The sequence below is a fragment of the Pagrus major genome, chromosome 17, assembly GCF_040436345.1.
Source record: "Pagrus major chromosome 17, Pma_NU_1.0".
NCBI lineage: Eukaryota > Metazoa > Chordata > Actinopteri > Spariformes > Sparidae > Pagrus > Pagrus major.
The window spans coordinates 19,351,530-19,378,561 of NC_133231.1; the positions used below are offsets into that span (position 1 = coordinate 19,351,530).

Consider the following 27,032-nt stretch of genomic DNA (forward strand, 5'->3'; position numbering starts at 1 on the left):
ACAGACACTCGCAGGCTGCGTAAACGCTCCCCGAACAACTCTTGCATACATAATATAATTTTCTGTCTTCCTCCTAGATACACACACACATACACACTATACATAGGCTATATGAGTCAGTGAGTATGCTCTGTGGCTCTCTACTGTTTGCTCCCTCGCTCGCATTATCTCCCTGCCTCCCTTCCCCCACTCTCTTTTCAGTGACACAGAAAAACTAACGCCGCCCCCTCCCTCTTTGCTGGCTCGCTTCTGCCCCCCTTTCACCAATGGCAGACAAACACCACACTCTTTCTACTCTTTTCTTGCCATTATATCTTCCAATTTGCATTATCCCTCAGCCAAATCACCCACAGAGCATCATCTCCATCAGCACCCTCTCATCACGTCCACGTTCTCCTCCAGCCTCCGTGTCACTGAATCAGTGTTAATGCTGCTCTGCAGCCTCCACTGAAAACTGGTTTTGCCTAAAAAATCCATTGCATGCCGCTTTACCCCCTTCTCTCTCTGTTCATTGTTCACTCCATCTCTCTCCCTCCCTCCTCTTTCTCTCAGCATCACTCCCTGGGAACCCACTTTTTTTCCCCCTCCTCACTATTTTATGTTGCCTTTCCCTGCATCTCCCCCTCCCCTTATTCATCTATGCGTGCTTATATGCTTCTCTTACTCCAATTTTATGTTCCTCACATTAGCCCTTGATACGTCGCAGCCTAACTGAGCTGTCAGGCAGGAGTTCACCATTTCTGCATCCAACATGTGAGTGGATTTTTAAAAAAACAACAACTACTGTAACTATTTAGTGGATGGCATCTTTTTTTCTCTTTCTCTCGGTAATCTGGTCAAGGTTCAGTGTGGTAGTCTGGGCAGAGATTGGTCAGGTTGATGGGAGTGAGCGTGGATGTAGGTGGGGGTCGGCAGTAGAAGTGTGCCTCTGGTATCTCAGGATGAAGTGAGTGAGGGGTTAGACCCCCGCTAATCCCCGTTAACAGATTAATTATCTTTGGGCAATATCGTGTTGCAGGCTTGTTGTGAAGTCGCTTGGGCGTTAAGCTACGGCGGGCTACATTGCAATGATAAAGGGTCCCTTAGGGGTGTCTCCTCAATCTTAATCCCTCTCTCTCTCTCTCTGTCTCTCTCTCTCTGTCTCTCTCTCTCTCTCTCTCTCTCTCTGTCTCTCTCTCTCGCACGCTCGCTCTCACTGAGAGCTCCTCTCCCATCCATCAACACAAGCACCTCTCCACTGTCACCAGACAACCATACAATTATTGGCTATTTAATATTTCAATACCTGCAAGACTTATTGGCTTATTTTTTTCCCCCCTCCCTTTCCCTTCCCTTATTTTTGACATATTTTTGGCATGTCTCTAAGCCATTTTTTCAGGATGATGTTTTTTCAAGAGCATCAAGCGTTGATGGCTGGCAGTATACCTCTTTGAGTGAGTAAATATTTCACGGACACCGGCGGAGAGAAGATACAGAAGGAGAGAGAAACCTCCCAACGCGACCGACAGAGGTAAGATACTGATCTTCTCTCTCTCCTCTCAATGATGCTTTCATTATTGATGTGCTTGCAGAGATTAATCACCAATCAAGTGAAATATAATATGCTTATGCTTATGTGGAGCCATGCTTACCTTTTTCAGAAATGCTTAATGGATGCTCATGAAACCATTACAGCCAAAAAATGGATTCATGCTTATCAGATATTAAACCTAATGGAGGAATCCTCTCCCATTTGTAGGAGAAGTGAATGATCAGATGATGCTGTAATGGTTTGATTGCATCCAATTATTTCCCACATTTTCTGTAAATGCTTTTGCACAGTTTGTTTAACCTGCATGAAGATGATATTTCTTTGCTCTGTGGGGATTTGTCGATTCGGTCAGTAGTGTGGAAGCATTTTGTCACCATCAACTTGTCATGCTGGACTCTGTGCACACATCAGAGCACTGATTCGCTCTGACTTACTGACTATGAGCTGCACTCACTTACCTTCGGTCAGCTGCACACACTTTGAAGGCTCACTGTTGGAACTGGGCATTAATTTTGCAGTTGAACGTGAAGTGAAAATTGAATTTTAATTGAGGGTATTCTAGACTGAAGGTAACTTCACAGAGCTGTTAATTAATTTCTCCTGGCTGATGTAGTGTATCACGAGGCTGTAACGCTTCCTCATAAATTACAGTCATTAAGGTTGTTGTTAAGAGGCTGTTGGACGACTGCTCGGGCTGTAATGTGAATCATAGCGGATTTTATGTGGCAAATTGGAAATGTGCATCATTTCAGCTGCAAAAAGGGCTGACACTAATTACATCCGCTGATCAAGAGAGTTGCACTGTCGTAAAAAAAAGATGAAGGTGGAGATGAGTCTCCTGTGCTAAAGATGATCCTAAACCCAGCTGACAGAGATGCCTCAGCCTTGCTCTCATTAGCCGCCTCACAAAATGGCCCTTTTCTTTACATTCAGACATCATGGAGTCTCATATCATGCAACTGATTTTATTCTCTGTGTCGTCTGAGCTCCGTGCAGACTGAACCAGGCAGAATTATCCCCCCCGTCTTGTCTTTTTTTTTTTTTTCTTCCTTAAGAGCTCACGGTTGGGTGAGAGTCGGTGCCATCTCTCTCCTTGTCTCTCCCGTTTTTTTTTCCTCCTCATCTTCTTCTCTCCGCCGACTGAGCTCAAAAATCAAATTTATTTGGCTTCAGTTATGCAATGATAAGACGCATGATAACAAGCTGGCAGGGGACATTACGTCAACTTGAGGCTTCCTATCTGTGACACTTGCTGAGTAACTGCTGCTCCTGGACTGTGAACCCCTCTCCCCCCCTCACGTCCATCAGCACCTCATTAGGTTGCCTCAATAACTTTCTGGGTTGTGGGAGGATCCTATCTGAACTTTGACCTGGTGTTTGCCATCATTGTCAGATATTACAGTAAGACACATAACCTGCTGTCATAGTCCATATCTTTAACTGTTTGATAGTGGATTTCATGTGGTGTGTTCTGCTTGTGCTGTATTGTCATATATCAAAGGAGATGCTTCTCTATATTGACCCACATTATTGGTGGTGATCGCACAACAAGTAGACTTGATTCTCCTTTGATTGTGGAGCTATTCCCTCATCGTGATTATTACGCTTTTATCCTCTCCAAAGTCTGATAAATGTCCTCATATACCTCATTTAATCTAATGATTTCGCTCGAGATAGATGATCATGAATATAACCGCACACACAGTCTGTTTACAGTGCTGATGTGGTGGATGGATGCAGCTCTCCCAGCGTGTGAACCATCATGTTCAGTGCAGTTTTAATAAGGGAAATGGAGTGTTGGCAATGATTCGATTTGTGACAGTTGGGCTGCTGGGACCATTAAGGTGAACAGGCTTATTGTAATGGGCTTAGAGCAGACCCTGTCTGGCCTCTGGGCGAGCTGTTAACTTGTTCTGGACCATAACTGCCCCAAATCTGAATGGGGGGACAATTGTCTGGGCATGTGGCTAAATCTAACCTTTTATCATTAGCACAGTATTTAACACAATTCTGTGCAGCGGATTGTCAGCGTGAATCAATGGGGATAGTGGAATACTGTGCTTATTGAAAGTTGTATTGAGTAAATAACAGCTGCAGTAAAAGATAATACAATCCAATACAAACCTTTAATTCAGAGACATTACTGGATCCTGTTTGACTCAAAAGAAGAACTGTATCTGTGTGTAATATCAGCATTGAGCTCAGCTGTATAACTCTTTGTGTTTAAGCATCAGTGCTGTTGTTGTCAACGTGTCTGAGCTGTCTTAAAACGCTCCTTTCTTAAACAGTAAAGCTCTGATGGTCTCTTAATCTGGGCAGCCGGTATCAGAGGCCTACCAGGCTCTTGTCTCGCCCCTCTGTTCCCCCTCTGGTCCGTCATTGTAATGAGGATTGCACTGTATGTTTTGGCTAACCGGATTTGCCCTTTGTATTTACCCTACTTTCTCCCCCTTGGCCGGCTTTAGTAACACCAAACAGTGGCTGATGATGGACTCATATACATCCCTCTTTGTTCAGTGGTCTTCTTGATGCCTTTACAGTGTGTGTTCTCCTGCAGGAAGACTTCTTCAAAGACCTCATATATCCCCTATATAATCCACGCTGCTCCTATAGCATATCCTCTTTTATAAGGTGAAGAGAGAGAGGTCTGTGAATAATAATCATTTGTTATATACAGTCATGTAATCTGCCTGTGTAGATGCCAAAACCCCCCTGGGTGCAACGAATGATTATTCTTTATTATCGTTCAATCTGTTGATTATTTCTTTGATCATTGAATAGTTGTTTATGTTATGAAATGTCAAAAAATGGTAAATAGAGCCCAAAGTTACATCTTGAAATAGTTCAAATTCCAAAAGATATTCAATTTTAGATAATAAAACAATCTTTAGAGTGCTGGAACCACTAATAATAATAATAATTCTACATTTTATTTACATAGCAGTTTTCATAATACTCAAAGATATCATTTAAAAGGAAAACAACACTACAAACATGCAGCCTAAAATACTGAAAGCTCTAGTGTGTAGGATTTAGGGGGGCCTATTTGTGTAAATGTAATATAATATTCATAATTAGTGTATAATCACCTGAAACAAAGAATTATTGTGTTTTTCAGACCCTTATATTAGCCTTTTGAATCTACAGAGGGAGCCGGTCCTCTGCGGTGGAGTCCACCATGTTGCACTGCGGTGTTACTACAGTAGTGACTATAGCCGAGTTTTTAGTGGCAACTGTAGGACAGGGTAGAAATAGAGGTATTTCGTTCAGAGCCCGACTGGTATTCGATTTTTGAGGCCAACTCTAATTTGATGTTAGGGAATAGAAAATTCCAATATCAATATATCGCCCAATATACACATTTTTTGCAACGATCCCTCAAATGTGGTTATCAAACACTATGTAGGCATTATATTTTACAGTTCAACAATAAACTTTATTGTCCAAAATGACATCAGTGTACTGAAATCATTAAAAATTATCCCCAGCGTCTTTTTTTCTGCACTATAATCTCTAAAAAAAATTGTTTTCATATCAGGTCATATCAGACAACAAATACACTGGGTTCATTGGGCTCTAATTTCATTTGTTACAATCCACATTAAATCCTACACACTGGAGCTTTAATTTGTTTGAATTTTCAGTCGATCGCCGGACTAATCAAATAACTGACAAACTGTTTGAGCTCTTAACACATCACAAGCTCATTGAAAGAAGGCTGTGTTTTGAATTATGTCTCAAAAAATAATAACACGTAAAGCTGATAATAATATGAATGTATGTGACAAATGACAGTTATTTGATTTATTGGTACTTGTATGTAAATCGTTCACTTAATGTTGCCGTCAGGAACAGATCTAAAATCAGTGAAACAAAAACTAGAACAACACACTTCGACCTCCTCTCTGACTGATGTGTGCGCACTGATTTACACTCTTGAGACCTCATTTCAAGTAACTACGTCTGACATGGTGACCCTGACTTCTCTCAGGTGATCACCACTCATAAATTGTCTACCTTGTCCCCGGATGGAGCAGGAACAAGGTGGCTGAATCGCTCTCCGTGACCTCTCTGTCCACTCAGCTCAGCCACGGGGCTCAGGAAGTCCTTCACCCCTCCTTACCCTCTTTCCTCCCCTACTGCTGTTCTTACTTCACATCCTGGTTGCTCTGACCCCTCTCTCCTCCCTCCCTCCCTCCCTGCAGGGTGGAGGAGGGGACCAGTGGCAGTAGAAAATGGCTGCCATGACAACGGTGCCCAGCTATACCCCTTCGCTGTGGGTGAGAATGTGTCACGCCCTCCCCCGGCTGGACCTCACCATGCAGATGAAGGACAACATCTTTGTCCCCGACAGCTGGGAGTACCAGCAGGTAACAGACACCTGCCGCACACTGTAACCACATGCTCGACTGTAACTGTCCAAGCTGAGGGGCCGTGTTGCATAATGACTGCAGCCCTGTTGCTCCACAAATGTACAGATGTATTAAGTGACTGTATAACTGCCCCTTGAATCCTTTAATGTAACAGCAATCTGCAGAGCTATGATGACAGTCCTTTAAAACTCATTTTCATGCCAATTTATCGACCTGATTATTGGAGGTACGACCCCTGCAAGAGCCCCTGAGCTCATATCTAATCTTCTCCCACCTTGCTTTAGATGCTCCAATGCTTTTTTTAACTGCCACTTACACCTCTGCCTCTGTGCATGCAAAGTAGAGATATTTAACACCATTTGGTTCCAGGATAGTGCGCGAGATTCAACATGGTGCGACTCCTCCAGCAGGTTTCCACAGCTGCTATTGTCTGCACGCTCCTGACTGAACTGTGCAGTTTCTGCTGCAACATTGCAAAAGGTTTCATCCTTCTCCTCCAACAGGCTCATACAAAACGCTCCAGCTAGCAGTGTCTCAGTGCGTGTTTGTGACTTCTCTGCGGTACAAAAAGAGGAAGGGGGGGGACGGGGACGGGGACGCAAATTATCCTGCAGAACAGAAAGACAAAAGAGACTGAAAGTGCTCCGAGTGAGAGAGAGAATGAGAGAGGGAATGAGTAATGCGAGGAGGTTGCTGAACAGAGGACCGGGCATGGAGGGAGAGGGAGAGATGAGAGTGGGAGTGAGAGAGAGTGGCAGTGAATGTATTTAAGTAGGTCACAGATTATTAATAGAGATTCAGTGGTGTGGATAGAAAGAAAGCGAGGGGAGAGTGGGGGAGAGAAAAAAGAGAGTGAGAGCGTGGGGAAAGAGGGATGGGTGGAGTGGGGCGATGGGGTAGAGGAGGGGCTTCGGAGAACAGGAGGTGAGATGGAGAGAAGGTGGAGGAACGGGGAGTGACAGACGGGCAGATGGATGAAGGATAATACTGTAGATATGTGTCGGGAGCGAAATGCATTCCAGTAATACTGACTTTATGACATGGAGCCTGATCAAAGTCCGATATGGCTTAGTGACATTAATATACAGATCAGGGATTGATGGGGCAAAGCCTTTGAAATGAGTAAGTGGTCAAGAAGCCCCTCAAATTAATTGCGTTAAATTCGTCTTTTTGTTAATGTACTTTTGCATGTAGTGTCGATCTGTATCCTTGACTTTTTCCAAGTTTTATTCTCACTTTTTTAATCACCATCTCCTGCTGCTAATGGGGGCAGGACTATATGACAAGCTATTGAATTTAACAGGATTAGTTGGTATTTTAACCCTCCTGTAAAAATGGAATTAAAGTGCCATTTCTCACATCCACTGACTCATCCTCCCCTCCTCTTCCTCCTTTCAGACTCTGCTGGTTCTGTCCAGTTTATCGGCCATCGCTCTCGTTATCTCCCTCTTGGTGGTTCTCTCCTTCCTCATACACTACTGCTGCTGTCACCGTGGTGACCGGAGCGAGGGATCAGAGGAGGAGGAGGAGGATGAAGATGGCAGCACGGGTCACGGTTACAGCGGGAAGAAGGGGCGGGGCATCTGCTGTGTCACGTGGGTGGCGGTAGCAGCTGTCACGCTGTGCTGGTGAGGAGTAGGACGCAGTCGTCATTATCACAAAGCTCAAACATTTTATGGCGACGCACACAAGTCGCCTTTTATCAGTGAAGGAAAAAGTTTTTACTTCTTCACTCGAGTAAAAGTACCACTGCAACACTGTAGAAATACTCCAGTACACGTAAAAGTCCTGCATTTATGTAATTTAGAGTACAAAATTATAATCAGCTAAATTAAAGTATAAGTAACTAAGAAGTAGTTATTTTGCTGATCTCTTCTTATAATGAGCCCTTTTTACTTTTGACACTCAAAGTTCACTATAATGATACTTGAGTGCAGGACTTTAACTTGTAGTATATTATTGTCTTATTGTTGTATTTAAAGAAAAAGATCTGAATACTTCTTCAACCATTCATTATTAGACTGTTCATACTGATGCTGTGGCAGCTGCTTAAAGTTTACCTAGTTTAGTCCAGTGGTTCCCAACCGAAGGGTCAGCCCCCTTCAGTGGGTCACAAGATAAATCTGAGGGGTCAAAACAAACCTCTGATACACAAAATGTGCTTTTTTTGTGAATCGATTGATTGTTTTAACTTGTTGAGCCTGAAACTATTATTCAAGGACCATTTCTGGAAATATGCTTATTCGCTTTCGTACAGATGATACCACTCAGTCTTTTTTTATTATCACTATTATTTTGGCCTTTTTCATGGCTTTATTGGATAGAACAGTGACAAGTGAAGTGAAGAGACAGGAAATGGGATGAGAGAGGTCACAGGTCACTTTCGAACCCTGGGCCACTGAGGTGAAGAAGACACAGCCCCTGTACGCGGGGCTCTACCAAGTGAGCTACTGGAGCGCCCAGATGCCACTTATGTCTGTAGGGTAGCTGTAGTCATTAGCCAGTGAGCTTAGCTTAGCATAAAGACTGGAAACGGGGGGACAGCTAGCCTTGCTCTAAATAACAAAATCAACCAAGTCACAAATTAACACACATTTTTTACATTTGAATAGAGCCGGACTAGCTGTACTTTACTGTACAGACACGCAATAATGTAAATGGGCTTAATTTCCAAAATGTTGGACTATTCCTTTAAATGAATCTTGTTTGAAGTTTAAAGTAAACTCTTTAAAACTTTTACACTGCTAACAACTCATTGATCTTAAATGTGACATTGTGACAAGGCCATCTTTTAATGGGACCACATCATGTTCAGAACTACGATTACTCAGTAGTCATCAGAAGAAGAATCTTTATTTATCACTTACAGTCAGACAACGTAGTGTAACTCCATCTCTGCATCTAATGCATCCCTGATGAGCAGTGTGCAGCCAGCGCACGGCGCCCGGGGACCAACTCCAACAAGGCTCAAGGCACTGGAGAGTTAATCTAATATACATGTTTTTGATGGTGTAAACTATCAAAAGTATGGGTGATCCCACGCAGGTTCAGCCGGGATTCAAATCCAGGACCGTGATGCTGTGAGGCAACAGTGCTAACCACTGCACTACTATGCTGCTACTTACTACATCAATACTCAAATCAAGTCAAAGCAATTATTATCATAGTTAAAGAAACAATGGAATTTGTCCTTTGCCTTCCAGTCTGCATGTTATTTTATAGTGAAACATGAGGGACAAATAATAACATAAAGAACATAAAAAGTACTAGAATAGAAGAAATGTTAATAATAATAATAATAATAATAAGAATAAGAATAAGAATAAGAATAAGAATAATAAGAATAATAAGAATAAAATAAAAATATATACAGAAGACGTCCTAATAACTGCGCCCCTAAAAACTCAGCTACACTTCTGTAAAGTTTCATGGCTGCAGTTGTGACGCTATCTGACAAAATCTGTCCTCAAACAGACAGACAGACATATATTCTCCTGCCAGAGAACTCAAAACCGCTTTTGTGGTAGTTCCCGCCACAATAGGTGTCTCCAGGAACATACACTATTATATCATGATGGCACACACAGACCCACAAGGTGAAAACATTATCGGTCATGACGCTGTCGGCTGGTAAAGACTGGGAACCACTGGATTAATCTTGATACTTTGTATTTCATGTGCTTATCTTGTGTTTCTTCGGTGAAACCTTAAACTGAAAAGTAATACCAGTAGTAACTATAGTCAGATAAATGCAGTAAAAAGTACAATATTACACTCTGAGTGTAGTGCTGTATAGTACTTAAACAAAAGTACTAAATTACTTCACACCACAGCCTTTTAGCCAGAACATCAACAAGGCTGTGAGTCACAAGCTGTCACCCTCTCCATCGTCATGTGCTTTTTAGTCTCTCACACAGTCACCACAGTCACCACAGTCACTGCAGAGGAAAACAGGCCTGTATGACAGCTGATGGTCATGTTGCATTGCTGTTTCTTGACCATGGGCCTGTGACAGCACTGTGTTTTTTAGTCTGTGTGTGTGGATTTCACCGTCTTTATGTGTGTCAGCCCGCCCACCTACAGCACAGTCATTTACCCACCGGTGTTCCCTTCAGATCTGGTGACCACGCAGTCATCCAGTCAGGACATTGTGCTGTACGTTAAACAGAAATGCTGCTTGACGTCTGTCCTGCACACTCTTGTACAGCACGAGTCAGTGACGGGAAGCTCAGCTGCCTTTTTTAATGTGAAGCTACAGGCCCAGCTGTGTGCTGTAATAAAATTATAATACAATTTAATGCTTCAGCTGTGCTTGTTATTATATTCCAGTCCTCTCTCAGCACGTTTATATGCACTGCTGTTGTATCACAGAACATAATGTACTGGAGATCTGATTCTGGCTGTCATAATGATGTCATCATATAGAGGCTGTAGGTTGATGTGGTTCATGTCTCCCCCTTATGGAGCGTAATGTAATGTGATTCACTCGTCTCCTTCGCTGATGCTCGACATAAGAGCTTTTCTGCGCCAGACTGGATGGAAAAAAAGGCAGTTTACCTCTTGAAAATATTTCATGTGACACCCTTTCCTCCAGATGGTGGCCTTTGGTCACAGAAACAGTCATTTGAAATGCAGCTGCATTAGACGGCCATTCACATTTGGCAGCTTGAAATGCAAAGCACACACAGACGCAGACACACATTCCTCCTTTTCCCCCCTGCTTTCTAATCTGGGTCACATACTTTGTGGGAGATTGGGTCATACCATTCCTCTCGGGTTTGAGGGGATTTGACGAACATCTGGCCCGAGCCTTAATCTGAATATTTGAATAACAGAAAGATGTGTAAACACGTCGCTATGTTTAACATTTCGAATATTTTCCTCGCAGAAGCTTAACCGTTGAGTGCTAAGAGTCAGCTTTTTCCCCCCATCATCTGTTTATTCCTTCCCCTGCGCTCCACTGATGGTATGCTCATCCAGAGCACACACATCCCATCCTCTTCAGCTGTATCTCCTTGTGTCACATTCATTTAAAATGTACATACACACTGAATTAAACATTACAGTTATGCCTCTGCTATCTGTTCTGCTATCCCCCCCCTCACACACACACAGCACACCCACCCACAATGTTTTCATGTCTTCTTTCCCCCCCCTTTTGCAGTGTTGCCATAGGCATCGGTTTCTATGGCAACAGCGAGGCTAATGATGGGATGTATCAGTTGACCTCGTCTCTTCTCACAGCCAATTATACGCTAGCTTCCATCGATCTGCTGGTGAGTGCTGCTCTCCGCAAGTAAACTGTCATGCAGAATATCTGGCCTGCTTCACGCTGTTATGTGCATGTGTATGTGTGCGTGTGCGTGTGTGTGTGTGTGTGTGTGTGGGGGAGAGAGAGAGGATGTGGTGCGCAGAGAGAGAGAAAGAAAATCAGATACAAACTTCTGTGTCATCGACTTCCCTGTGGTCAGACAGCGGTTTATGTGTCAGACTGCCAAATGTCCTCCCTCTACTGTAGAGGATACAGGTCAGGGAAACTACAGCAATATAGGTGATGATATACATCTGGATCAATGACCTGTGAATGAGTGGGGAAATCACAGCCCAGCTCATTCATACCGAAGAAACTAACCTATCAGGTCATTAAATTAGAGTATGATATCTAATCTGACCCTCATAAAGCAACAGCATTAGACACCGTGTCAGTGGACAGACACTGGAAAGAATAAGAAGCATTAAAAAGCAACTTAGTCCTGCTTACAGAAACGTGAAAAGAGCATTTGTTCAAGTGACCACATGAATTATCACATGCATGGTCAGAGAAATGCAGACAAAATATTTTTTAAAGACTAAAGATGGCAGATTAAAGTGATTTATATGAACTAACGTCAATATTAAAACTGCAGGATGTAAGATAGCTGATTTTTTTGAGTCTCATTCGCAGGCCGTCAAACACTGATGCTTTGGGTTGGTGGCTGGCCATAAGAGATGAGACTCAAACAATCAACTATCTTTTCTTTAAAGGATAAATGAGAATACAATCATTATCTACTCATCCGATAAGAAATACTGGATATCGATGTAAAGTCAGGTGAAGACCCACAAAACATTTCTGGAGTTTCACAGCAAAACAGCATTGCAACATTCTCCTAAACAGCTGAAGTGGATGGGGACTTCTTAAAAAATGTAACGAACATAAAAGGACTCCATGCAGCTCATCCGGCGTAGTCCAAGTCTTCCGCAAGCCCCGAGATGTTATTTACACCCTCAACGCGCGGTTGAGCTCATGCACCCACCTCAGACAGGGTGTCGGCTAACGCTTTTAGCTTAGCAGCTAGGAATACAAAGTAAAGACAAAGTGTGTGGATGACACGTTTTATCCTTTTTTTCCATTTTAAAACAAGGCCCCTTGTACTTCAGTTGTTTAGGAGAATGCTGCAACACTGTTTTGCTGTGTAGCTCCAGAAATGTTTTGTGGACTACAAAACTTCACCTGACTTTCCATCAGCGTGGGGGGGGGGGGGAGTCGATAATGATGCAGTCTTCATTTTTGGGTGAACTTATCCTTTAAGTGAAACAATATAGGCCTAAAGTAAAAATAGCTTGACACCATGCATTGATTCAGTTTTTCATTTAGGCCTTTTGTCTCTAATTCTCAAATTCTGCTGTTAGTAGAAATAGTATGACTTCAGTACAATGCTGATAAAGAGCACGTTCTGATATTAAACTAGAACTATACTCTAACTCTAATTATACTGTATACAATAACAGCACTTGGTAGTATTCTGGTACATGGTTAGGGCAAGTCTAGTAGATATTATCTTGTGATGATGATTCACTGGGATTGCACAGATTAGTACTGGTTATAACTATACAGTGAATCTATGATACAGGAATGTTTTACCGGTAATATATAAATATATTAGGGCTGCACAATTACCCAAAATATAATTGAAATTACAGTATGGCCAAGTGAAATAGCTGCAATTTTGTTAGTAAATGTGTGACAAACAGCATTATAATGAAGAACTGTAGTGCTGCGAAGATGTCCGGACATACAAAATCTTGTTCTCATGATGAAAGAAAACATATTTGTTTGGCACAGACCTCAACAACTGTCACATCATCATGATTTTAAGTGTTTTATAGTGTTTTTTTAGTGTTTTCAGTGAAAATTAACGTTGTGATCATCTGTCAAAACAATCACAATTCCATTTTTTAGCCATAAAGCCCTAAAACACATGCACAGGTATGTAATTAAACAGGTTAGATGTTAGATAGTGAAATAGAAGCTTTACAGAAAGCAGTAGCTGTAAAAACTAGGCTTAAAACTCCTCTATTCTGAATTGGTCATTCCAAAACATCTAAAAAAAAGTGTGTGCTCACTGTTATGTTCCCCTAACCAACTTAAGACTATTTCCATGTCAGAGGAAGTTGGATAAACAGCTTTTGTTCTTCTTAAAGTGAAGACCACAGTTTCACTTGTAGCACTTTTACTTGTGTTATAGATTATGAGGGACATGCATTAGCAGACTGAGGCACCAAAATCCCCATCTTCACTTCTCGATGTCCATTACACAGACGATCAACGCCTACCACAATTTTATGAGCATTATCATCTCTACTTTGTGGTTTCCGTCCCACTTAACTCCCCTCACATTCTTCCGTCCTCCCTCTCCAGATTTCAGACACAATCGCCGGGCTGCAGCTGTCTGTCTCTGGCCCTCTGACCTCCATGGAGGAGCTATTTACCGGCAGTAAACCCTTCCTGGTGTCGACGCGGAACTGCCGGAGGTTATCTGACAATGTGGTCAACCTCCTCTCCTCCATCTCCCTGGCTCGGTCCAGTGTGGACTTCAGCCTGGGGAATGACAGTAGTATCAGCGGTGCGTCCATCATACCTCTGACCCCAGTCCCTCCCTCTGTGGCTCCTACAGTGGTGCCGACCAGCGGCCTGATGCCCAACCCCTTCTCACCTGGCTGGGCGGCCAACACACTGATGGTCAATGAGGACTACAGGTGAGGCTGCAGTCTAGATTGATGACATGTTGAATTTAAATCACACACACACTGGAAATTGTTTTATGTTTTGGATGATTTTTAGTAGATGACAGTAAGTGTTGCCTGGATCTGTTCACACAGGCATTTTAGGGGTGTGTATCATGTATATATGGTCCCACAATCCAATACACATGCTGATTCAGTGTCATTTGTTTCGCCTTATCCCGCAATGTGAAAGGAAGTTAGAAAAAAAATCCTTGATCCGTCTCTTTATTCGGATCCTCGCCAAAATATAATTGGATCTATTCTGGGCCGTGACTCATCCTCCACCAAGTTTTGTGGAAATCCGTTCAGTAGTTTTTGTGTAATCCTGCTGACAAACAGACAGGGGTGAAAACATAACCTCCCTGGTGGAAGTTGTAAGTTTAAAAGTATTTCCCTGTTAAGAACAAAATAGAGACCGTGCTTCATTTTTCTTCTGAACATGCGTTTTAAACTTTCAATATCCCTAAAATTCATAGAGTCATTAATTAATAATGCATTATTAATGCAATATTTTCTCGGGTTTAAGTGGAGCAGTTCTTTCAAACAACAGGAAAATGTTATTTCTATAGCCCAAAAGCATAATCTGGCTTCATAATCTGTACAGTGAACAACACCCTCTGCCCTTAGACCCTCGATTTGAGTGAGGAAAACTTCCTTTTCCTAAAATTAAAGAAACAACAACCTTGTAGCAGGGAAAAACATGGAAGGATCCCTCTCAGTAGACAGATTTCAATAGTAGATTATATAAAACATGTGAAGAATGTGGATCCAGGAGGACAACAGAGCAGTCCGAGGCTACGCCACACGACCTCCTCTCCACCATGGTGACATGGAGAGGACATGCCACACTAGATAATTAGCAAAAAATATAAGTGTCCACATATTTTGATTTAAAAAAGCACAGATATCATAAGGTTTTAAAACAGAAGTGAGCAATGATACGTGGGGGCCCGAAGGGTATGGCGATCCAGATCTGGCATATATGTGAGGCGATGTATCCATAATTAGTCCCAACCGACATAACTATGGACATATGAAATAAAGTTTACTGTGATTTTATATGAATTATATGAATGAAATAGATGGTGCAAACTACATTCTTATCTTTTCTGCCCGTAAAACAACCTGAATTCTTGTTCCTCCCGTTTACAAAACTCATTGTTGCTAATACCGATCTGTCAGTTTCCTAATAAGTTTAACATCGTGGCCAGAAACATATTCACAATTTACATCCTGTTCAGCAGAAGCATCGGGTGTTAATTAACACAATCTGTCCTGGAGTAGTTGTTTATGGGAATTAGAGCGAGAAGTAAAGCAACATAAGGACGGGAGTGTGAACAATTTATTACTTTATACAGTGAGCGAGCTATTTACAAGTGCAGCTTGACTTTATGGTGAACAAAGGCCAACATAACAAACAAAATCTCCCCGACTTAAAAACTACCTCAGCCCTAAACAGAAAAATAAAGAAACAAAAAGACATTCACTAAACCGAACTCCCTTAGCTAAACAAAAACAGAAGGAAACCGTGCTAAAAATGGCAGTTCACATCAACGCTTCTCCAAGGACAACAGAGTTATAGACAAAACACACATATACAAATATACGATACAAATACAGCCAGGTAACCACTTTACAGCTACCATTTTGTGTGAGTTGGAGCCTGGATCCAGTAGGATTTATCTGTTTATGTCCTCTGCTGCCAGTGTTACAAGAGGCTGAAGAAACTCTCCTCACCAGCACTTCATAAATGTTGAATGTTTATTAAGATGGCTGCGTTTGTTGAGGTAATACAACGGAGAAATGTTCTTAAGCATAATGGGTCGATAGGATGCTTTTATATCCAATGTTCCACAATGAACACAATTTAATTGATTAATAAAAGTACATAACTATATTAAAGTGCTGATAAATAATTCCCATCGTAAAAGCAATATGCAAGTGCTTTCTCCCATTAACAAACCACACGCAGCAAACACAACAGATGTGATTTATCTCCGGCCTTAAACAGTTGGAGGTTAAGTAAGGTTCATCCTAACTTCACAAGAGTCTTGTACATTCACAGACACATGTCTCATCTTTTCTTGGTTTGAAAGCGATATCCCAGATCAGCCGTCTTACCAGAATCTTATTACTCTCCTCAGCAGTTTTAATTCTGGGAACAGAGGAGAAAAAAAATAGCAAGTTTTAATCCCAGGTCAGGTGGAAAAGTCTGAGTGTGATGAAAGAAACGCTGTAGATTTCCAACCTCTTCAGAAACACAATAGATATGGTGAAAAATCAAAGTAGAAACTAGAAAGTAGAGCTCGGAGTAGCTGTTGGACTATGATAACGACAAACAGCCCCATGTCTTGTACTCAGCTGCTCCTTTTTATGTACATGCACATGCATATATGCAACCATTTATCCAATATCCCTCACTAGTAGTGCAATAACCACGTAATAGCTTGGTAATGACAGCGGGTATATCTGGGTAATATTAGACTCGTTGCTATCTTTAAATGTCTTCTCTCATTATAATCCTTTGTTTTTGGCCCTTTATTACTACAGATGCACAATTTATATATATATAGAAATTGGTCATTTATGTTATCGGTTATTGGGCAATAATGAAATTAGAGCCGATGATACAAATTTAAACTAGTTTAGTGTCTACACACTTTGATACAGTAGATGGTGGTTGGCACTTTTAAAGTTGTTTTGCGATCCACCAATAAATACAGAGGAGAAGAAGAACAACCCTGCTCTCACACTCATGACGACATGCTGCTGCACTTGGGGAGAGCAGCGCATTAAAGTCAAACATGTCGTCACTGGTGTGGGTGGGTTTTTTTGTTTTTTGTTTTTATAATTTCAGAGAAAGATGACACATGTCTCATCTTTTCCCGGTTCAAAAGCGATATCCCAGATCAGCCGTCTTACCAGAATCTTATTACTCTCCTCAGCAGTTTTAATTCTGGGAACAGTGGAGAAAAAACAAAGCAAGTTTTAATCCCAGGTCAGGTGGAAAAGTCTGAGTGTGATGAAAGAAACGCTGTAGATTTCCAACCTCTTCAGAAACACAATAGATATGGTGAAAAAAAGAGGAGAAACTAGAAAGTAGAGCTCGGAGTAGCAGTTGGACTATGATAACGACAAACAGCCCCATGTCTTATACTCAGCTGCTCCTTTTTATGTAGAACAAACAACAGTAGTGAAAGTGTTGTACCCACTTTTATCATAATATGATAAAAAAGAAATGTAAACTGTGGAGTGCAGTTGAAAGTTGTGGAAAAAGTTGGGTAACACTTTACATCACAGCTCAGGAATAACATGATGTTAGTGGTATGTTATTTTGATTATAAAGTTAAAAAAGAAGTTATTCTTAACAAATTACCTACTCAACATTAGTTAGAGATATTTTAGTGTTTGACTTGATTGTTCATTCTGTGACATATCTGAATTTTTATTTTGTGTTTTGTGAATATTTTTGCTCCCCAAAAATAATGCGACACATTTCATTTGACTTTTATTGCATATCCATGCACATGCATATATGTAACCATATATTCAATATCCCTCACTAATAGTGCAATAACCACGTAATAGCTTGGTAATGACAGTGGGTATATCTGGGTAATATTAGACCCGTTGCTATCTTTAAATGTCTTCTCTCATTATTATCCTTTGTCCTTTAATGACCAATTATATATATATGTATATATATATATATATATATATATATATATATATATAGATAGATAGATAGATAGATAGATAGATAGATAGATAATTGGTCATTAATGTTATCGGTTATTGGTCAATGATGAAATTAGAGCCGATGATACAAATCTAAACTAGTTTAGTGTCTACACTTTGTCTGTACTTTGATACAGTAGATGGTGGTTGGCACTTTTAAAGTTGTTTTGCGATCCACCAATAAATACAGAGGAGGAGAAGAAGAACAACCCTGCTCTCACAATCATGATGCCTTTGGGGAGAGCTGCACATTAAAGTCAAACATGTCGTCACTGGTGTGGGTGTGTTGTTTTGTTTTTACAGTTCTAGAGAAAGATGACTGTAATTTTCAATACATGTTCCAAGAAGAGGCAAAACATCTGAGTTTTAACACAATAACATCTTATTAGAGCTATGCAATATTAAATCATCCATCTCTGCGCACTACATCTTAGCCCCAGGTGTCGTAAACTACAGGTCAGGAACTTCTTTTTAAAATACACATGAAATTATTGGTATTGGCCTTTTCAGGCAGGGAATTATAAATTATTGGTATCGCCTGAAAAAAATCAATTTCTGATCCAGATTCAGATTCAGACAACTTTATTAATCCCACCAGAGGCAATTTATTTGAACAGCTTGCCTTGCACACATACTAAAACATACAGTAACATGTAGACACAAAAACAGCTGAGTAATAATTTAATAAGAATAAGATAAAATTAAATGAAATATGTTAAGTTGAGTTCAGTGGAATAAATTAATCTATAATAAATAGACGATGGTAATAAATAGTTTGATCATCAATTAATAAAATAAAAATAAAAACAAAAAACATATCATCCATATTACCCTGATATACCCGTTGTTGTTACCAAGCTATTACCTGGTTATTACTTTGGTAATTAAATGCTCTTACCTAATTATAACCTCCTTATTATCAAACTATTACCATGTTATTATCAAGCTGTAATATAAAAGGCTATCATAACTTGTAAGCGGACCTTGAGTAACATTTTTGTTGGGTCTAACTATCTCTGTGTGTGTTTTTCTCTTTCACAGGTGGTTATCATACGTGTTGTTGCTGCTGCTCGACCTCATAGTGTGTCTGTTCATCCTGCTGGGACTGGCCAAGCAAGCCCGCTGGCTGCTCATCCTGTGAGTCCACACACACACACACACACACACACACACTTGTATCTTTAGACAGAAACCATACAACGCTGTATTGATGGTCAGGGTGTCCTCTTGGCTGAAGAGTTTGTGCTGTTCCCCCACAGGATGACTGTGCTGGCCTGGCTGGCTCTCTTCCTAAGCTGGGGCTCCCTGGGCTTGGAGACGGCCACTGTAGTGGTGAGTAGACCCAGAAAACTGCTCTGGAGGGAGGGAGGGAGGAATAGGAAGTGAATGGGACTGTCATGGAGGGATTGGCTGGCTACAGCTGAGGGAAGAGAGCTATAGGAGGCCGTGCCCTGATGGCAGGCTAAAGCTGTGCATGTGTGTGTGTGTGCGTGTGATTTCTGTGCCCATTGTGCTAAACCGTGAAAAGACCTGCCTCCTAGGGAACGCTGCAGTCATGGCAGAGGACCAAAAAGGCAGAAAAATGGGGCAGAGATTAAAGATTCAATGCGTGTGCACAAGCGCATTTGTGAACAAAGTGTGTTTGTGCATCAAAGTGCGTGTTTTTCATGTAAGTGTGTTTGCGAGTGTGTGGGCGTTTGGCTCGGAGAAGTAAAGATAGGAGATGAAGAGAAGTGCTTTCAGCGAGAGTGAGGAGGGGAGAGGAAGAGCGGGGAGAGTGCATCTCGAGATCAGTTTAAGAGAGCGAGCGAGCTAGAGTGAGTGATGGGAAGAGAGAGGGAGAGAAAGTGGTAAGCAGTGTGAGGCTCGAAGCTGTTACTGTACCTCGGCCCCATGAGGCTTTAGTCTGAGCAGGCGAGGAGGTGGAAGTGTGAGTGTAACCCTGTGAAAGTAAAATTCACTAACATGCTGCTGGACAATGCTCAACTGTGCTAAACATGACAACAACACCAGTGTGCTGTGTCTGTCAGAGGCAGTGACATTTATGAAGAACAAATCAAAGGGAAATTTTAATGTCTCAAACAGAGGACTGCCCGTTCTCAGTTTGTTCTCTGAAGGGGAGACTGTTTTGGTCTGGCCCGGGGGTGTGTGAAGAGGGTAAATAGTGGCTGTTTTTCTGCACTGCTGCCTACTTTAAGAGCTCCAGTGTCATGTGGAGCTGGCGGGAGATGTCCCAAAGCCTGTGGGTCCACACAGAGCCGCTCTGTCCCTGGTCACTGACAGGGAAACAAAGGGCCAGCTGTGGACATGCCCACTTTATTCTGTCCCGGGTCGCCGCTTTTTCCCGTCAGGCGCTGGGGCTCTCTGTGTGGCTCTCACTCCCTCTTCTGGTGGGGCGATCTCATGCTGAGTGTGTTTGTGGGTGTACTGACTCAGAAATAGGCCAGGATGTGTAAAGTAATGCACAGAGGTGATATGGAGAGAGAGGTTAACACAGGGGAGGATGTGAGTGATGAGCTCATGGAAAGAGAAACCGATGTCAGGGGTATCCAGGGCAGCGTGTGATGCCGGCAGATCGATATTTGTGGCTGTTTTGTGAGCAGCTGTCAGATATCTGAGGCGGTAAAGTATGTCAGTCGGTCAGTGTGTCTACTAACTTTTCCCTTGTGATCGTTTTCTCTTGCCCTCCCCCTTTTGCCTCATCTCCTCTCCTGCTGTCATCCTTTCTCACTCTCCCTGTCACTCTCGCTACGTTGCCAGGCCCTCAGTGACTTCTGCTCAGATCCAAACACGTTTGTCCTCAACTCCACCCACTTCAACACCGGCACCAGCTCAGGTACAGTACCAACCTGTCCCCCGCCCCCCCCCTCTGTGCAAGCAACACTTCTGAAAGTACTGGTTGTTTTCCCATTTCTGCGTTGATTTACCTCCCAGCTGTGTCAGCACAATCTCATATAATGACAGTTAAATGTTCCCACATCTTTTCTATTGTGCACTGATCTGCTGTGCGCTGGTGTTTTGTCGGCCATTCAGATGTGTTGGATTATTACCTGACCTGCAGCAGGCGCATGAACAGTCCGTTCCAGCAGGTAATGTGACCTCTTTCAGTCACATGTCTTATGTATATAACATTGCAGGCATTTAGGTATGTGAGCAGATTGTATGCCTGACTTGTTCCAGGCTGGTTAAGGACAAATATTTAGAGGACGGGATGCACAGCTGTTGCTGCACGTCCTGTCCTGAAATGATATGCTCTGCAGATAAAAAGCTACACTCTCAGCATATTAATGGTATATTTGAGCATAATGCACATAAAAGCTCTTAACACACTTGATATGTTGGCTTCAGCTGCTGACCCAGTCACAGAGGGCACTGTCCAACATTCACACACACCTCTCCAGCCTGGAAAGAAATGCTCTCACACAGTTCCCCAAAGCTGAGGTATGTTCTCGCAGCTTATGAAAACACATTTTCCGTCACCTTTACAGCAATTTCTCTAAGTTGATGCAACTTTTCTTCATCGCAGAAATCACTCAGGGAGGTTCAGCAGATACTCAACTCCACAGAGGGCAACTTTCATCAGTTGGTGGCACTACTGAACTGCCGAGGCCTGAATAAGGTAACTGAAGGTGCAGTGCAATGAAGACAAGGGCGTGACCTCAAGAGCTTCTTCATTTTCATTGGTGTATTTATCAATTTTCTTCCAGGACTACATTGACTCTTTGAAAGGCCTTTGCTATGACGGGATGGAGGGACTGCTCTACCTCTCCCTTTACTCGTTCCTCTCTGCTCTGGCCTTCACTGCCATCCTCTGCTCTCTGCCTGGTGCCTGGAGGAGCTTCCCCAGGTGAGAGAGGGGGAATAAATGTGTCATGCATAGACGGAAGGAAGTACAAATACTGTGTTAATGTACTTAAGTAGATTTATCAGGTATCTGCGCTTTACTTGAGTATCTATTTTTCTGACAAAGTTTTACTTTTACTCCCTATATTTGAACACATATATCTGTACTTTCTACTCCTTACATTTTCAAAACAGGCTTGTTACTTTTAGTTTTAATGCATTTGTGGTGAATTATTGATTATTGTAACATCACAAGACTCATTTCAACCTATCATGTACTACAGATGACGCAAAATGAAATGACGTAAAGGACGTAACAAAACAGGAACAGACAGAGAGGAAGACCCCGCAGCCCTCTGTCTGTATTTTCTTATTCTCCCAAAATGTCGGTATTTGAAGTCCTGGGAATGAGTGCGTTTAGGAAACAGCTCGGACAAATCCCACTGATTCTACCTTTGATTCTTTGAACTATATTAATATGACTTGAAGTTTAGTTAGCTTTGCACAGAAATAGCTCTTAGAAATGTCCCTCAGAGGGAAACTGTTTTCTTTTATACTTTAATCAGAATCAGAATCAGAAATACTTTATTGATCCCCGAGGGGAAATTGCTTGCATTACAGCTGCTCCCATTCAAAGTCCAGAAATATGCATAATAATAATAATAATAGTAATAATAATACAAACAAGTTCATTTTTAAGTTAATTTCATTACTTGTTCTTTAATAAAGAAGTTGAATCAGTACTTCTACTTTGACCTTCTTTTTTTCAAAAGTATCTGTACTTTTGCCACCAATGTGCACAGGAATACTGTACACTCTGCAGTTGTTTCTGTCAATTTCTAATAGAAATAAGGACATGCAGGACATTGTTATTTTCATGAACTTGCACCACTTCATACTCTGTGAGTTTTTTGCATAACCACTGCCAAAAGCAGCAAAAGAGCATGATGGTGGGAGCCAACCTAAATTGAAAAGAAAAGAACTAAATCCATCTTGTCTCACAGCACCGGGGAGGAGATGTACTCCTCTGCTCCTTCAGTCATGAAAAAATATGTGCAAACGGTCCTCAATCAGATAATGATTGCAAAATGTTGGAGGTTCTGCATGCCATATGATGCTGCCTGGCATGCAACGTGGAAAAATATTGGAGTACATTTGAGGGAGTTGGTTCAAATTTAGCCAAACAGCATCACATTAAAAAATGACCAATAATAGCTGGAGGTTTGGCTCTCCCTAGTCCACTTCAAAGTGAATTAAATTTATTGTTTGTGAACTGGTTTTAACTGAGTTTGGTCTTTAGGAGTTTGTCGGATCTGCTGAGAGAGATTTGTTCCAGATTTGCTGAAATCTATGAGAAAGAAGCCTCTTCGAGTCTCACGACAGCAGGATTATGAAGCGTGTGACTGGTGCTGTTAGTTTAGGAGTTGTGTGAATAATTAAGTAATTTATACCATCTAATACCTTTCTTTCTTTAAATATTACTCTTTAATTAATCATAACCAAGAGATCAACTGGATCTGTCTCGTAAGAAGTCTTTTAATAAAAACAAATATTGATGTAAACTGATGGTGGAACTATAACAAACGGTTTAATAAAGACACAGTGGTGGTCATCGTCTCTGCTCACACATGTCCCTCTGTCTCTCTTTCATGGACGACAACAGTGAATCAGAGGAGTACGAAGACTCGGACAGCGAGAGTGAGGACCCCTTCACCTCCCATCAGGCACGTAGACAGACGGCCTCGGGGTCTCAGCGAGGGGCCATGGCCCCCTTCTATAATTACCCGGGGGCCGGGTGGACACCCCCCTTTTCTAGCGCGCCGCCCCTCCCGTGAGTAACACAGACACACAGACACAAAGACAGACAGACAGACAGAACGCCCCAGATGTTACATAAGGAGGAGGAGGTTGCTCTTAGATACAGTTTTGGCACCCAGCTTGTGTTTCTGTGTCGAGGTCTGTATCTCTGGGCAACTTTTATACAGGTCAGGGATTGTAAAAAGTCCAGGATGCACCCAGCAAACAACACATAGAGACTGACTGAGACATTGTTTGCAGACACATAGTCTCTCTGGTGAAGACATGAAGATACAGTCACACACACACAGATGTCACAAAAGAGTAGTGGAAGTGCAGTGTAGTCAGCTAGGTTCACACACTTCTTCTCTAGGATTAGTCCAACTCCACAGAGCTGTCAGGTTCAGCACATGCATTGCAGACAGACACACAGACAGGTCAATATGGACTACAGTGTAGGCAGAGAAACAGACACAACTCCAGAGGTCTGTCTGTCTGTCTGTGTGTCTGTCTATCCGTCTGTCGAGTGTTTCCGGACAGACGACGTAGGCCGCTCGCTCATTTCACAGATCTTGTCTCAAATGGCGTCCTGTCTCCTAAACAGCAGTAAGACTACTGCTGTGTTGGGGGGAGGATGTCATTGACGAGGCAGCGCTCGTAAAAACTCCGGTCCGATGTGAGGCTCAGGTTCACTATAGGTAACCCCCAGACCCCAACCCCACCCCCGCCCAAACACCCTCCTGCATCACTCTCATCTGTCTCCTCACTGTGGTGTCCAAATCTCTGGATCTGTCCCTGCTGCTTCTGTCTTCATCACACCTCCTGCTTCCTCTCTGGCTCTCGCTCTCAGTTTTCTCATCTTTTTTATGTTTCTTCCCTTTCTCCCTCACTGGTGTTTCTAAGCTTTAGTTAGCGCTCTAAGAAGCCTAATCGTGGACTATTTGACTTCCTATTCTAACGCCAGCTGATCATCTTGACTGCTCCCATATCTAATATTAACACAAAAATACGGATGAGGATGCTGTCTAAACCAAACTGAACTGTCAAGGCTCAGGAACTCAGCTAGCGCTAAAAATACAGTCCACTCCTCTTAAATGGAATCTGCTCGGGATTGCTTTAAAAGCTTTCTGGGGTTTATCGTGCAGATAAACAGATTCATTAGGAAAACAACATTACAGCTGAAATGGGACTGGTGAGTCACACCCCAGCTCTAAATGCATGTAATTGCAGATTATTGTATAAATCCTGCAGTGCATCATCAGTCAGGAGTGGTCTGTATGCCTGATGCTGGGTGCCAGCAGTACTAATACCTCATAGTTATACTGAGTGCTGTGTTTTTCCGCACTATATTTCTAACCGCTCTTTCTCCTTCTTTCCTGTTACCTTGTCCTTGGGTCCCGTCACCCCGCGGCCCCCCCCGTCCCCTCTGTCTTTCTCAATGTGTCTCACCCCTGTTTCCCTCTCTTCTTCATCCTTCCATTCCTCCTCTTCCCTCTCTCTTCTGTCCTTGTTGTCTCTTTCTATCTCTATACAGGACTCCAAACGTTTCCTCCAATGGCAACCCTGGCTATGAGAGCCTCCCCTTGACTGACAGGCAGTCCCCACCCCCCTCTGTGAGTTCCTCTGTACTTGTGACGCCATCGCAATCTGTGCCATTTTATCGCTGCTCCTAGTGCACACGCTCGCTTCAATAATCAGTAGCAAACGGACTAACATGGTGGCGAGGCTTCGACCTCGCAGGACCCCTGTAGGCTGGCCTTTTTGTTCAACACGTGCAAAAATATGAAAGATCATTTTCTCTGTTACTAATGAACTTGTTCATAACTCTTTGTTACTAACTTCAATCTGAGAGCTCTTCCTGTTTTTCCCTCACTATCTGACCATTTTCATTCATTCTTGGCCTTAGAAACACTAGTTTGATAAGAGAAGAAAAAAAAAATCACAACTCAAGGTCCCCTTACTGTTTTCCAAGGCGTTCATTCATATCTCATGGTCTTCTTCTGTGGGTGACCATGCGATTTGATGTACAAAGTTCTGACGTGACCTAACTTATCAAACTCCATCCACTGAGGAAGACCATAAGATCCAGCTGCAAGCTTAAGAAAAAGCTAGTAAGAGGTCTTTACAAATGAAATTCAGGACCGTTACTTATTGTTCCTAGTTCACTCTTGACCATAGAAACAGTAGTTTGACAAAAGGAGAAAAGAAGAAAAGGTCCCCTCACTAGATTTTTTTGCAGCTTTCAGTTGCATCTCATGGTCTTCCTCTGGAGTTGCGATCCCCCCCAGCTAGTAAGTGGACCTTGAGTTGATTTATTTGCATTACAGTCTTCTTAACTGGCTCTAACCAATTACTTTTGAGAGGGAGTACACAGTGCAGTACCTTTACCTCTCCTTTTGAGTTTCATTAGAAAAATCTAAAATTCTGCAGAAATACATTGAAGCCCGTCGGTCAGATGGTGAGAAAACGAGCTCTCAGCTGCTCCTGATCAGTTGAACTCGACATGAATAATAAATGTTCTTCTCTTCTCTTTTATTCTCTCTCAAACACCTTTGGACCATCTCAACCTCTCCTCTGTTGAACCGTCTGTTCTGGACGTGCAGTACTCTCCCAGCATGCTGACTGGTTACGGGGGAAGTCAATCACACCCCAATCCTGCCCATTCGCGGAACCTGTATTCACGTTGATTATTATTTTTTTGTTAGGAAATGTATAGAAAAAAAAAAGTTTAGTTTTCATATGAATGGACACTTTACTGAAATGAAAAAGAAAAACTAATCTAAATACAATGAATGCTAGGTGTGAATTCAAAGTGCGTAACGTCAGTACCACTGATATTATTATTATTAGAAGCACTTAAAAGATACAGGTCTACATGGACTGTTGATATACACGACAGTGATAATGCTGGTAAGATGGTTGTGCAATGCTATGAACCAAGTCCACTTGGTCTAAATTCTTTCCCCCTTGTCTGTCCAAACTCTGTGTAAACTGTGAACAGTGGTGAGGCAAGTCAGAATGGTATTGACGTTACTACGTTGTAGTTTTATATTCTTAAATGTATCAGTACCACCGATTTATTTTTAAGTTTTTATATAAATATTGTTGTAGAAAAGCACTGGCACGTAGCAACACGACACATTTTTTTCTGTGAATGGTTATGCAGTTCCTTCACTTGGTATCATTTTTTTTATTATTACTTTTTATAGGTGGCAATTCTGTATTTTCCTTGTATTACCTTATGGTATTCTGTATATCTCACTGTCTATAATATCTGAATAATCATCAACCTTTGCTCTTAAAGAAAAAAAAAAAACTCGAGGGCTACCAAGACCCTGTTTTAATGATTGAACGGAGAACTACAACTGCCACTCAAGTCTTGAGAGTGCAGAACTACAAATCCCATGCAAATGACAGCAGGTACATAGCAATATGATTCTTGCTACTGGTGCTGCAGTAGCCCTACCGTAACTAGCAATAATAACTATGTATAGCATCGGGTTTCTGAGATCTCTCCAAGATGTTTTGTGTATATATGGTATGGTATGTTGGAGATTTCATTGAATCCCCCGTCCTTGCCAACTGACCTTGTTAACCCTTGAATTGAGTTTGTATGGTTATCAATGCTCCTTTTGAATGGCATCCTTTTACACTCAAGAGTCTAATATAAATAAAAATAACTTCAATAACCTTCACCTCGTCTT

General features: G+C 42.0%; 1 protein-coding gene across 3 annotated transcripts; it reads left to right on the plus strand.

The window, feature by feature from the left end:
* Nucleotides 1-4: 4 nt before the first annotated feature.
* On the plus strand, nt 5-27,023 carry ttyh1 (tweety family member 1). Of its 3 annotated transcripts, XM_073484890.1 has the most exons (15): nt 5-1,510; nt 5,737-5,901; nt 7,303-7,532; nt 11,069-11,180; nt 13,586-13,923; nt 18,730-18,825; nt 18,948-19,020; nt 20,449-20,524; nt 20,722-20,777; nt 21,037-21,129; nt 21,215-21,307; nt 21,396-21,535; nt 23,195-23,362; nt 24,863-24,941; nt 25,932-27,023. In XM_073484890.1, exons 2-15 carry the CDS (start codon nt 5,767-5,769, stop codon nt 26,013-26,015), a joined length of 1,773 nt encoding a protein of 590 aa, XP_073340991.1. In that variant the 5' UTR covers nt 5-1,510; nt 5,737-5,766; the 3' UTR covers nt 26,016-27,023. The 3 variants fall into 3 exon arrangements, with proteins under 3 accessions (XP_073340991.1, XP_073340993.1, XP_073340992.1); XM_073484892.1 differs by lacking the exon at nt 5-1,510 and having other exon boundaries at nt 4,285-5,901; nt 23,195-23,255; nt 25,932-26,015; XM_073484891.1 differs by lacking the exons at nt 5-1,510; nt 24,863-24,941 and having other exon boundaries at nt 4,285-5,901; nt 23,195-23,255.
* The last annotated feature ends 9 nt before the right edge of the window (nt 27,024-27,032 follow it).

What these genes read in the sequence shown, in the direction of transcription:
- ttyh1 (XM_073484890.1), top strand. Translation starts at nt 5,767, where the DNA reads ATGGCTGCCATGACAACGGTGCCCAGCTATACCCCTTCGCTGTGGGTG. An exon ending in ATGGTCAATGAGGACTACAG is followed by an intron (nt 13,924 to 18,729) that starts GTGAGGCTGCAG and finishes TCTCTTTCACAG; the next exon opens with GTGGTTATCATACGTGTTGT. An exon ending in GCCCGCTGGCTGCTCATCCT is followed by an intron (nt 18,826 to 18,947) that starts GTGAGTCCACAC and finishes GTTCCCCCACAG; the next exon opens with GATGACTGTGCTGGCCTGGC.